Source organism: Polypterus senegalus, chromosome 1 (assembly GCF_016835505.1).
Source record: "Polypterus senegalus isolate Bchr_013 chromosome 1, ASM1683550v1, whole genome shotgun sequence".
Classification (NCBI taxonomy): domain Eukaryota; kingdom Metazoa; phylum Chordata; class Cladistia; order Polypteriformes; family Polypteridae; genus Polypterus; species Polypterus senegalus.
In genome coordinates, this window is record NC_053154.1 from 67,806,489 (window position 1) to 67,820,768 (window position 14,280).

Below are 14,280 nucleotides of genomic sequence, written 5' to 3' on the forward strand. Positions count from 1 at the left end.
AGTCTTTAGAAGAATGTGTACACATCAGATACCACCCTATGTTCAAAAACCCGTGCTAAGTTTTGGAAGATACATTACCCTGAGTAATTTAGAAAAGGCTACATAGTACGTGGGACTTTGAATGGGCCACTCATGGACATCAACAGACTAAAGCAAGCACCTCTGCATTGTTTTGCAGTATCTTGCTCTCCATGTAGATGGCTGATACACCTTTACTCCACTCTTGGTTGCTGTAGGCTTCTTAAAGTTACTGATGGTTATTTATTATCTTTCCTTAGAAATTATTTTCTTTGGTAATTTCTGAGCAGTTTTATATGATCCATTTATTGGTTTGTTATTTCTAAGCACTGAGATTTTAAATGTAAACACTGTGTTGTGATTTTCATTAATTTCTTAATTTGCATAATACCTGTCCTACATTAGAATGATTGGTGTAAATTTTCATACATTTACTTCTGATTTACTGTGACAAATGATTCCTAAACAAATGCAGTATTAATCTAAAAGATGTGACAGTGAATTCAGTGGTGCACAGTAAGAAGCCAGCTCTAATGCAATTATACCCTTGTTAGAATAATTTCTCTCACATGTGAAATGTTAGAGCTTACCAATGAACGAGCTTCTGAAAACATGCAGAAGCAATCTTTCAGTTTTGAACCTTAGGTTACCGACAAAAAACAAATTAAAATTGCAATTGCAAAAAAACAATGGTACAAGATGTAAATATTTACAATACAGCATCATCTGAAAACTGAGTACTATTGTAAAGTACTGTATTTGCCTCATACTTTTCTTTTATACTGCTTAGCAGTGAGTATATGTCAGCCAACAGCAACATAAAGTATACATTTACCTTGCATAAAAATATAGAAATCATAAGAAATATTTAGTTTAAAATGGATTGATCATTATTTGTACCAAAATTATAAAACACTTAATACTAAATGAGAAAAAATGGCTTTTTTATAAAGAAACTGATAATTTTAAATGTTTTTCCTCACTTTAAAATTAATATAAATTTTCACTAAAGTAATTTCAATCTACACTTCAAATTTGCCTTAATTCTAGCTCTTAGCATTTTAAAATTGTATTCACACATCTAATTGGAAAGTACAATTTTTTAAATGTTAATTACAATAAATTTACTTGAGTTATCAAATCAAGTGATGTGAGCTTTGAAACAGCAATGAAATCTTAGCAGGTCCATAAGATTTTGAAGACAAAGGGATCAGAGACTGTATGTGAATTAACTATAATTAAATATTAAACTGTAATGACAATATTGTTTAATTTTACTTTTAAATATAAATGCGAATGCTTTTATTTAATAAAATGACAATATATATTTTCAATTATATTTAGGCTGATCTCTCTATTTTTTAAATCTTATTTCTCACACTGGAACAAGCAGTTTGGTGTAATTTTTATTTTTTTTTTCAATATTTTTGCTATAACAATCAAGTGCCCCCATGGTGTGAAATAATGTTGGTTTAGGCAGATACATTTTATGTACAACATTTACCATAACAGTATATTTATATACATACCCAGCTGCCTTGCACTGCAGGTTAAAAACAAAGCAACAGAGAAGGTACTTGGGAAACAAAGCACAAAAGACTTGAGCTCCTCTGAACAATGCAGCTCTGAAAGCCGTCTCCACATCCTTGGGCATTACTTTCAAAGTTCAGCATATTTGTGATACTTCGATTAACATCCTGGAATGTGTCACATTCTTAAGAAACCCACTGCATCCTGTAATATCAATCAGGCAAGCATCATAAGGTTTTAAACTGAAAAGATGTCCCAAAAAGAAAGGAATATGAACAAAAAATTAAGCCCCATTCTGTTCAGGCACGGGAGTCTCGTTGATATAAATACAAATCATTTTATCACAGGCACTGAGTCAGACATGCGGAGTGCAGCCCTGCTGACGTCTTATGACCCCACAGCCACTCGTAAGCCGCGTTCATGCTTGACATTAACCCATTTCCAACTAGCAACAGCTATAGCTGAATGATGCAAGTAGCAGCGTCTTTAAATAAATAAATAAAACTAGGAAGTGAAAAAGAAAGAAGGTGGCAGCAGTGTTTCTGGCTCTCTGCCAGAATTTGTCTCTATAGCCATTTCTCTGGCTGGATGTGAGCAAGAGAGTCTATCCAATCGTAATGAAATATTAAAAAGATGGCCGCCCACTCTTCCACCCATGCAGAAATTCAGGGAGGATTAAAATATGACTCCTGCTATTTTAACTTTAAAAAAAGCATATGGGTAGTGAGGGTTAAAAACTGAATGATTCTGGATGAATGAATTATAGATTTGAATATGTTGCTTAAACAGCTTTCTTATATTAAAAAAATTAAAAATACATTTTTTAACATTAGTCTTAGCTTATTTAATTTCAGTAAAAAAAATAACCAATTAGAGCGTTTCATGTTTTACACTTAACACTACCTTACTAATTATTCTTTGCTAATGGCTGATTCAGAGTTAATGATTAAACCCTTTCAAAGGGGGCCCAGACGGACAGGCTTTGTGTGCCTGGCCATCTGCTCAAGACTGTCTTGCGGCATGCATCTTACCCATAAAATTGCAGATTTTTGTCTCAATCACTGGAGACTTTTGAATGGGTACTGAAATTAATCTCCCTCAAAAAAAAAAAACCAAATCACTTGAGTCTACAGCCACAAGAAAAAAAAACAAACTATGATTTGGGATATGAATGAGCTAGCACATCAAACTACACAAAATATTAGAGTCAAAATTAATTGTCCATTTCCAATACAACTTAATTCCATGCTGGATCTGTAACAGAACAGCGTGTACTCCAATAAAAATCAAATACACAGCATTTTGTAGGAGAAAAAAAAAAAGCATGCTTAAAATTATAAAAATAAATGTTAACACCCAGCAGTGTCTGTTGACAGTGCTGCAGATCCTTTGGCAGTTGCTGGAGGGTATATGCATATTCAACTGGCACTAAGACTGCACAATTTTGCTTAAAGGTACCATGCTTCAACCAGAAGCAGTGTGCTCTGCACAGCTCAGAAATACCCACACTCAGCTATATATGGCTCTATTTCTGAAACTGTTTAAAATAGGCATTTTGTTCTGCATTAACATCAGAACAGGTGTAGCCACTGCAAAACTATATATAAATGAATCAACTTACAATATGTGAAATGGCTAAAATTTGCTAATTCACACTAAAAATCCCTGTGGACTTGAGCAGTCTGGATGCATGATTTGAGTCATTATCTGGAAGGATAAAATCCTGCTTGAATTGTTCAATGGCTGCAAATACCTATCTAGTTTCTTGAGTATGTTGCCTCACTATTCTTATTTGTGAAAGCTTCTCCTGAGAAGAGAAGAGAACACTTCCAATTTCAAAAATATATACCTGCCCAAAAGAATTTTAGAGTGGCATTACAGGATCTTTCCATTGGTGTTGGCTTTGAAATGTTATCCAATCTTTAAAGAATAAGCAGACCATTAGTAAGCCAGTTCATTCAATGCTCTGTGATCAGCTCTGCAGGAGACACACATCAGTCTCCCATGAGGGAACCAACTTCGTGAAATTGTGTTGGCTTTGAAAAGAGATGGGGACTTCCTAAGTGCGTATGGGGCAATCAATGGGTCACACAACGCCTTCACTGCCCCAAAAGAATCTGACACAAATAATTACAACCATAAGGGATACCACTTTTACTACAAGCTAATCATCAACAACAACAACATTCATTTATATAGCACATTTTAATACAAACAGTAGCTCAAAGTGCTTTACATAATAAAGAATAGAAAAATAACTTACACTTACACCAGTAAATTTTCCATTGGGGATAAGATGAAAGCTACAATTTGTGGCTTATCCAAAAAACTTAAAATGCTTTAAAACGGCAGTTTGATACTTTATTAATATAAATATGAATAAACTGGTTGTGGTATATTGTTTCCAGGGTACACTGTCCTGCTGTCCTGCTTATAAGTCGTTCCTTTTTTAAATAAAAATAAAATTAAATCAATTAAATGTTATTTATATAGAGTTGTGGCATGCAAAAGTTTGGACACCCTTGCTTAAAATGCCTATTACCATGAATAGTTACAGTAAGTGAAAAGAAGTTCAAACAATCACCAAAAGGCATAAAGTTAAAGATGACATATTTCTTTTCAGCATTTTATGTAAGATTAATGTATTGTTTTTGTTTTATACAATCGTGAAGTGATAAAGGAAAAGAGCACTATGCAAAAGTTTGGTGCTGAATTCCTGGAAAAGAACACCTCTCCAATAATTAAGAATAGGGGTTGATCGATCATGCTTTAGGCCGAGTTTATACTTCACACAATGCGACGCGTGCTCCAGCAGACACTACTGCTACGCAAGTGTTTACAGTTTATACTTGCACATGTACTTTATGTAAATCTGGAAGACTCCACCAGGTGGCAGTGCGAGATATCATCAAAGTGATGATTTGCTGTGTTGCGAATTGCCAGAAACATCCATTAAATTCCTGGACGGGGCATCCGGTCATCGCAAGATGAATACAAGCATACACAGAGTTATTTTAGCGTCACCAAATCCCTAAACCTTCATGTCTTTGGAAGGAAACTGGAGCACACTGTGAAAACCCACCAGGAAAACATGCAAACTCCAGGCAGGGAATACCAGGGAAGGGACTCCCTTCAAGGCAGCAGTGCTACCGCTTTGCCACCGTGCCACCCCCACATATGCAATTATTAACAGTACAGTAATCCCTCGCTATATCGCACTTCGACTTCCGCAGCTTCACTCTATCGTGGATTTTATATGTAAGCATAACTAAATATATAACGCGAATTTTTCGCTGCTTCGCGGGTTATTTATAAACAGTGTGGGAGAGTTTATAAGGTCCTAAAATATATAAAAATAACCATACAAACATATGGTTTTCTACTTCGCGGATTTTCACCGCAGCCCCCGCGATCGAGGAGGGATTACTGTATTCTTTATTTAAATGAAGTTAACGACGGCGCGGCACGGTGGTACAGTGGGTAGTGCTGCTACCTCGCAGTTAGGAGACCCAGGTACACTTCCTGGGTACTCCCTGTGTGGAGTTTGCATGTTCTCCTGGTGTCTGAGTGTGTTTTCTCCGGGTGCTCCAGTTTCCTCCCACAGTCCAAAAACATGCAGGTTAGGTGTATTTGTGTTTCTAAACTTGTCCCTAGTGTTTGCCTGGTGTGTGTTTGTATGTGTGCGCCCTGCGGTGGGCTAGTGCCCTGCCCGGGGTTTGTTTCCTGCCTAGCGCCGTGTGTTAGCTGGGATTAGCTCCAGAAGACCCCCCGTGGCCCTGTATTTAGGATATAGAGGGTTGGATAATGGATGGATGTATGGAAGTTAATGACTTATTTGTAAAATGTAACAAACATACATACTTTAATGCATTTCATCATGAACATGATATCAAGTATACATCTAAGGATTCTAAATGTGCAGTGAGTTGAAATATCATAAATTTAATGTGGTTTGTGTGCTGATCTATTACTGCTTCCCGCTGCTGTCAGGTCAGGAGGAAGGCCCAGAAGCATATCGTAATTAACAATTGGGTCAGTTTTACGATGACATTTACAACATCTACTTTAATGATAAAGTAAACTATGAAGTTAAAGTGGATATTTCGAGATTAAAGCCGAAATATCCTCTTTAATCACAACAGACTTTTTCACTGTGTCCTTAAATTTTTTTCTCTGTGGCTCAAATACAGTGTCGTACATTCTGATGCTGTTGAGAAGGTACCAAAAAAAAAAAAAAAGGCAAAGAAATGGTATCTGAGACTTTTAAAATGTATTGGCAATATGTTGGGGAATATGCAATGCTTGGAAAATAAAAGCACCACGAATGCATTTGTATGTCGGCATTTTGATTCACCACATCGAACCATTCATCAAACATCACTACACGAACATCGACCTTGTTGGATCCGCAAAGCAGCTTTCTGTCACATGTAGACAGTAAACAGAGATGTCACGTTCCAACTTGATCACACTGCGCCCCTCGACTTCTTGCTGGTACTGCAACCCATGCACGCTTCAGGTTAATTTCTGAGGACGAGCTCAGAGGATGCGTCAAATGAATTCTAGGAACGTGTGGCAGCCATAATGCGTATGCATTCGAAGTATAAAACGGCCTGGTTTTAGAATTGTATTGCAACCAGTGGCACAGGGAACATGTCACTGGTAAAGGGAAAAATTGATTCAAACAAATATCAGCAAATTCTGGAACCAAACATCGCACCACCTGTAAAAAAGTTGAAGGGAAGAAAAAAAAAAAAGAAATACCTTATGAGGCACAAGCGGGCTGTTTTGCCATGGCCCTTGCAGTTCCCAGACAAACATCATTGAAAATCTGTGGATAGATCTCAAGATCACTGCATGCAAGATGGCCCAGGAATCTTGCAGAATTAGAAACCCTTTTGCAAGGATGAATGGGCGAAAATACCCCAGGAAAGAACTGAGAGCTGGATACAAAAAGCATTACAAGCTGTGATATCTGTCAAATGCAGCGTTACTAAATATGACCATGTCAGGTTTTGAAACTTTTGCTTAAGACCCTTTTAAATTTTATCGGTATTTTGTACCTGTGAATGCTGGTCAGGTCAGGATGGGGAGCATGCGTGTTCCTGCACCAACCACACAACACTTGGGATCCAGGTTGGCAACCCTCCAGACAGACACACGGTTCAGTCCCACCCCCTGGAAATGACCATCTATTTACCGGAAGTTTACACCAATCACACTCTGGGAATCTTGCCACATGGCCAAAGTGCCGTAGCTGACGCTCCCTCAGGAAATGTACCTCATCCATGAGCAGCCTCTAGTTTGACACAAAGCGAAACCAGTGGTACCTAAGGATTCTCTGAAGAGACACAGTACCGAAGAAGTCCAGTCTTCATCTCAGATCACTGGATAGCATGTGAATGATGGAAATAAAGAACTGTGTCATCTTTAATGTTATGCCTTTTGGTAATTATTTCATCTTCTGCTCATTTAACTATTCACAGTAAAAAAACATTTTAAGTAAGGGTGCCCAAACTTTTGCATGCCACTGTATAACACTGGTTAGAAATAACCCCAAAGCAGCAAGGTAATTAAGTATAGGTGCCTTATGTTTTGATATTATCATCATCATTATCCAATAACTGAATAAAATAAATTTTATTGTGTTTTCTCTATGGGAAATAAATGTGGCTAAACCTTAGATATTCATTACTAATTCAAATAAACAGCAACTTTTGCAGGTTAACAATTCTGAGCATTGTACATGTACATTTGTACATGCTTTTCTTAAAAAATAATTGTTATGGTAAAAGCTGCACCAGCAACTACAGCTAACACCAACAGCCAAAAAAAATACTAGCGGTAGTTGGGCTACTGTTATAACCCTTTAAAAGGAAAGCAACTTCACCAACATCTTGCTTTCAGTCCAGTAGTGATGGCTAGGAGTACAAATCTTATATCGCTCAGCCTGTCTGGAACCAAAGCATTCTCCATCACCCCTTCACTCAACTGTCCTGTGCCCTCACAAAAAGTGCTTTTCTCCTGGGCTCCATCCCCAACCCTATTGCTCACTGCTTAGAACTGCCCTTGCAGCAGCAAGACACATGACCACACGTTTGTAACGTAGGACTCCAGCTGAGTGCTCAAACAGAACCAACACAACAACAAAAATATTTCATGCTTTGCAAAGGAACAGTGCCAGCACATGCGACTTGTAACAATTTAAGCTCCTTTTCATGTATACTTAATTGGTTCAGTGCCCTGACAACAAAGAAGTAAAAAAGCTGGTTAGTTGTATTATTTTGGAGGTGTCCAACAGGCAGCTGAAGGTTACCATTTAAATTGCAGCATTCAGAACTGAAACAAAAACAGTTTGAACTTTTGGACTTGTGCCAAAAAGTGGCTGCTGTGTGGCTTACATGATCATCATAGTATCAAGTCAGGTTGCGACATAATGCAGCAATATTTCAATAAAGGTGGCCTGAATTTTTTTTTAATTTTACACATATTTTGTTTTAGGCATTATGGCAAACCAGTAGTCCCAGTCTGGGACACAACGTATTGACTAACACTGACAATTGGTGGGTGGGGGGGATATACCACTACACTGTGAAGGGGTCTGGCAGTAATGAAGGTAACAAACAACACACTAACCATTGTAAAATACCAATAGGCCGATCATGGAAATGAAGTGCAAAACAGACAAATAAATCCCATGGTTCTGCATAGCACATATGGACTAAGTCAATGCCAGGAGGATGATATATTGGAAGGACCAGACAAACAGATGTGCACAGGTCACTGCCTCTCCAGGAGTGCTAGATGGCAGGACCCCTGGGTTGCAGTGGCACATCAGGGTCCCACAGGCTTTCATGGGAGTTCGTGGCAGACCTTTTGGGTTCCATGGATGCTGCCAGGGGGGACCTGTGGAGGTTGCAGAGCCCTGCTACATTGGGCTTTGCCACACATGGGAGCGATCCTAGATCTGGCAAACAAGCCACCTGGAGCACTCCCAGGAGCAGCATAAAAGTAGCCACCTATCTTCACTTGGAGGGTCACGGTTGGGAGGAAGAGGAGGAAGCTTGCCACAGGAGGAGTGAAGGGGGAGAAGACCATGGAAGCAGAGAAAAGAAAGTCCTGTGTGCTTTATATTATTCTAAGCTGCTTGTGGGAATGGGAAGTGTTCCCACTGTAAACAAAAACATATGCTGTGCAACACTTGTGCCTATGACTAGCGTGTTTGGTTGCAGCTGGGGCGCCCTGGTGGTCACGGCAGATATCAGGGAATGAGCCCTGGGAAATTTAGAAATTCATTCATCCATAGATGTTGTTGGGTCGTTTGTACTGCAAAGGTAAAGCAGCACCATCAATATCACAATAGGTCAAGGTTAAAGACATGGATTAGGTTAATGCACACTTGAACAAAAACGTCATAACTTGGGAAGAAAATCCACTCATTTGGTACAAGACATAAGAACAAGCTGCCTATTCATCTTGTAAATACCTCTTGCACGAGTGCTACCAACACCACATTAGTTCAGTACAGAAAGTAATATTGTAACCATTTCATATTCTCTACTATAGCCAAAAATGGTAGACATACTTATTTGCCCTTTGAAAGAAAACACAAAATAGGCTCAGATTCATGGAATGCCTGTTTAACTTGAATTAATCTTTTTGTGTTTTTCATTTTGTAGAAAGGTGGCTGTGTGTTAAGCCAAAGCAAGCTGATTTAATTTGACAGCCAATTGTTGTATTCAGCCTAATGTTTTTTTTCTTTTGTAAGCTACTAAGGCTATACTGTTTTATCGAAGGTTTTTTTTCCCTCCCAAGAAGTAATTCAAAATTAACTGTTTCATAAATGTAACTGGTACCTTACTAGAAACAAGTTCATTGAGGTTTGTTCTGGTTCCATTAACATTGTATAATGAAGCTCAACTATGCCACTAGGTGGATACAGGTAGTATTTTTTGTAACTTTTACTCTCCCTTCTTCCATCTGGTAGATAGTTTTCTTTACAAAGGTAAATATGGCAAAAAATCAATAATCGCATAAGCCTAGCAAAAAGAAAATTAATACAACACCCCGCATTAAAAATATTATTAGACAACATAAGAAATACACATTATGTATGCAAATGCAATCGTAAATCTGAGTAGCTACTGAGTAGTTTCGCTCGAATGTAAATATGAACTTGCAAATGATCCCTTAGATTTTTTTCAAGACATGAGTGACGAAAGCAACTTTGTGCTCAATGACTGAAGTGTTTAATAATGTCTGTTTCTTATAAGCAGCATGTAATATATTTGCTCAAATCAGGAGGAGGCTGTGACCAGAAATATTCTGGGACAACTTCACAAACCTCAAGGTCCTGCACCAAGATGTTATGTTGTCAGTAACATTCCATTGTGCATCTATGGAAGCTGGTAATCACATGTAGGTACAGCCGGGCTTTCCTCACAAATCCAAGGAGTAAGCCATTGGTGTGTTGTCCCAATGATATGTTATGCCAAATAAAATGTTACATTATCTTTATCTATGAATTACATATTATTAGTGAATTACACAATTCAGTCTTTTTTTGTCCAAATAATGGGATCTAAAGGGCTCTAAATAATGAAACTGTCTTTGCATTCATCCTCATAAACCAAGTGAATTTCTCTCTCTTAGTGGCTAGTCTGCATTTGTGATGAAATGAGCTGCGCTATATGTTGCATATAGGGTGCCGATTTAAAACGCTGCTAATGGCCAGATTCATGATGCTCCTCTTAGACTGGATTAGTGGCAACATTCATCAATATCATATGAGGTGCTGTTTAGGACACAAAAAAAATTTAAAATGTACATCAATTATAGACAGATATATACAGGAAGATTCACTCAAAAGAGGCCCTGAATATTCTGTAATAACTCTCATTAGGACAAAGCAATCTGAACGATACAATGTGCTCATTACAATATGGATCTTCAAACAAGCTGGTATGACACTGCGTCGGAGCGATGAGGTAGGCTCCAGACAGCTGTCATGAAGTTTCACCTCCATTTACAACTTCTGGGTGCATACCGCGTATCCCTTCACTCAGTCACTTGATTTCTCTTTAGGATGGTGGTGTATAGAATTGAGCAGCACATCATCATGGTGCGAACCTACTGGGTCACCAATTCGTTTAAGCCAGGCATGTCAAACAGATCCTAGTTAGCACTAAACTTGTACAAAATGATTACTATCGTTTGTGATTACTCTTCTTACTTCTGCCTTCTGACAAAAACACGTTTTCCAATGGCATTACAGTACCGGAAACGCCATCTGCTAGTATACTGTAGTTGCAGCGTCAGCTCCTTGATACCCTAGGCATGACACTGCAACCCCTTACGAGCCTTGACCAATGTTAATGAGCAATGATGTCGCAACTGAAGTGCTAGGCTGCAGCAGCCTGGCAGGCTACACTACTGGCTGGGCTGCTGAGAATGGCCACTGGGCAGAACTGACCATCACTAGTAATAGCTTGCATATTTTCACGTTTTTTTGCTCTAGTTTTATGTAATTTTGTGCTAGTACTGTAACGAACAGTTAGTGCAGACTACAGCTGAAGATCTGAAGTGGACGCAAGAAGTTGGCGAGTTGTTTATTAGCACATTTTTGTGATTTTGAGTTTGTAAAATTAGTGTAGGTCAGGGGGCTTTTTGCATATCGGCTTATTTTACAATATAAACTTAGAAGTAAACTTAGTAAAGTAAAATTTTATTTTTGGAGGATTTGTTTTCCAACATGAATTACTGAGCAATGAATTCAGTGAGTGTTTTCATGATTTCAATTCACACGAACAGGACTTTGCGCTGTTTACGCCACCATACTCTTACAACGTTGAGAATTCACCTGAGAAAATCCAAATGGAATTGACTGAACAGCAGTCAGATTCTATTCTGAAGGCAAAATACAATGAAGTTGGTGAGCCAGGCTTGTATGCTTACTTGCCACCCTCGTATGTGCAGATCCGTAAGATGGCATCGAGAGTACTGTCTATGTTTGGAAGCATTTACCTTTGTGGCCAATTGTTTTTGTTAATGAAAGCTACCAAAACCCCACATCACTAAAGACTTACTGTCAAGCACCTTTCATCCCTCAAAAAAGTTGCAGCTGCACAAAATTTCAAGCCTGATATTGACAAACTGGTTACTAACAAGAGATGCCAAGTGTCGGGACAAAAGAAATAGATCTCACACTGTAAGACTCCTATATAAGCAATGAATATAATGAATATAATATAATATAAGGACCTAGCTAAGAGGCTAAGACTCTAATTGTACGCTGTTGTATGGAGATTGTATGGAAATAAATTGCTTTTCTTTAAACTTTAAGTGTTACATTTTTTAAAGTTTTCAGTATTGGAAAGAAAGCTACAGTAACTTTGTATAATAGTATAATAGTAGACGCACGTATTGCAGTCGAAGCAGCCCACCAATGGTAGGGAGTTTGACATGCCTGGTTTAAGCGATGTCAGAATCAACTGGATGATCGTGAATTAACAGAAGGTTACTTCCAGCAAGATGGAGCATGTCAGAAATTGAGTCCTTCTTCAACAACAGGGTATTTTCAAAGAGGCTTTTGCCACCACGGTCGTCGGATCTGTCACCACCAGACTTCTTCTTTTGGGGTACGCTCAAAGGAAAAGCCTTGCACTGTAGAAGAGTTGAAGGAAAAAATCCAACAAGAAATTGCCGCTTTTCCACCCCCAAGGCGCTTGCTGATACACAGGAACATGAAGCGCCACATCAAAATATGCCTGACAGAAAACGGAAACACTTCCAGCATCGCATGTAATGCAATCGATTACACATACGTCAAGGTATATAGCGTACTTTTTTGGTTCAGATTGCTTCATCTTAATGGGAGTTACAACAAAATATTCAAGGCCTCTTCAGTGAATCTCCCTGTATGTATGTATGTATGTATATTTATTTATAATTTTAATATAAATGTATTTATATTTATAAAAATAAATAAATGCAGACAATGAATGCAGGAACACCAAAACATTCAGAAAAGAGCATTTGCAAACTATTTTTAAATGATCCAATGTGTTTAAAACATCTTAATTTGAAAGATTTTAACAATTTAGACATAAAAATCTAAGAAATTTCATGTCTAAAAATGATTTATTAAGATACAGCATCTCAGCACAACAGTGGTCCAGATGCATACATATACAGTAACTCTATCTGCCACAATATTGTGACGGTGTCCCAAAGACTTTTTCAACAGTAGTATCTCTTAACACAGAAGTCTACTCAGCACTATCTTTATAACTAGCCTCAAGTTAAACTTAAAACATTCATGCATGTTTAAGATATACACTTCACCCTTCTAGTTTAAACTTTTAACTGATTCTCTTAAATGAATTGACTTTTAAAATCATTGCGATTCTTTTTAAATTACAGACTACTCATATTCAGTATGAACTGCGTAAGTTTCATTATGCAGTGACTATATTTGATTCTGGATTAAATATCTTTCAGGACATCAGATTTACTATGCATTAATTTAATTTCAGTATAATGTGGATACCCTTTAAAGGATTAACTGTGTCTTAAGCATTACCTTATAGTGTCACAGAAAGTGCACTTGGTAGTATTGCTACTTTTTGGGTTTTTTGAGATAATGGAATGTGTATTAAAAAAAAGCATACATAGCATAAACATGATTATTATCAGAGTGACTCAAAGAAGCCTTCAATTAGAATTACACAGATCCAGCAGTTTTAAGGTTGAACCTTTCTGAACGACTCCACGAATGTTACCAATGGTCAAAATCTAAGCACTTTTTTGAAATACCATTAAAACAAAACCCGTTTGAAGTATTCTGAAATAGTTGGGAAGACAGACACCACGTTTCATTAAGTGTTATCAATTGCCATGGAGACTACAAATATAAATTTCAAAACAGGAAAAGACAGAATTACTTGTTGACAAACTTAATCCGAGATGTCTGGTTGCAATATAGGGTTTTAAACCAATTAACGTAGCGGTTATGCACCCAAGTCCTTCCCTCCACCTCCCATCAACCACAATGCACTTTACAGAGAAAACAAAATTTCAACAGCGCTTCCTGGTCAAAATGCATTTTGATACTATAATTTAAAACTGGGCCACAGAATTAAATCATATATTATAAATAGTAAAGTAACCCCTGACCTCAGTTTGCAGAACCCTACCACATCCACCCTCCTGTTGCAGAACTGTTCCACATCCGCCCTCTTTATTTTGCATGCTCCAAAATACAGCAAATGTTTACACACAGGTATAGAAGCAACAGTGATGTTGTAGTGAGACAGCCAGCAAAGTACAGAGGAAGTCTGAGACCGAGATACTGTAATGTGAGGCATGAGCACACCAAGAAAAACATGCATAGACGGAGGACAAAATATGGTGAGCATGATAAACAATGTTTATCATTATATATAGCACTTGTCAAGGTCGGTGAGCTCTTGCTGCTAAAATTATTACTGTATAACCATTGATGGCTTGGCATGCTGCTGGGCTTCTTTACTGGTATACAGTGCATCCAGAAAGTATTCACAACGCATCACCTTTTCCACATTTTGTTATGTTACAGCCTTATTCCAAAATGGATTAAATTCATTTTTTTCCTCAGAATTCTACACACAACACCCCATAATGACAACGTGATAAAAGCTTATTTGAGATTTTTGCAAATTTATTAAGAATAAAAAAAAAAAAAACTGAGAAATC

General features: G+C 37.7%; 1 protein-coding gene across 5 annotated transcripts in view; it reads right to left on the reverse strand.

The window, feature by feature from the left end:
* btbd10b (BTB (POZ) domain containing 10b) overlaps nucleotides 1-14,280 on the reverse strand; it is a 96,350-nt gene that overhangs the window by 41,985 nt on the left and 40,085 nt on the right. Inside the window, exon 2 of one of the 5 annotated variants that reach the window (XM_039750097.1) lies at nucleotides 1,548-1,752. The exons of the other annotated variants lie outside the window; for them this stretch is intronic. Within the exon in view, the coding sequence (XP_039606031.1) occupies nucleotides 1,548-1,672 (125 nt within the window). The 5' untranslated portion in view covers nucleotides 1,673-1,752. The remainder of the gene's footprint in view (nucleotides 1-1,547; nucleotides 1,753-14,280) is intronic. 5 annotated transcript variants of the gene reach the window in all.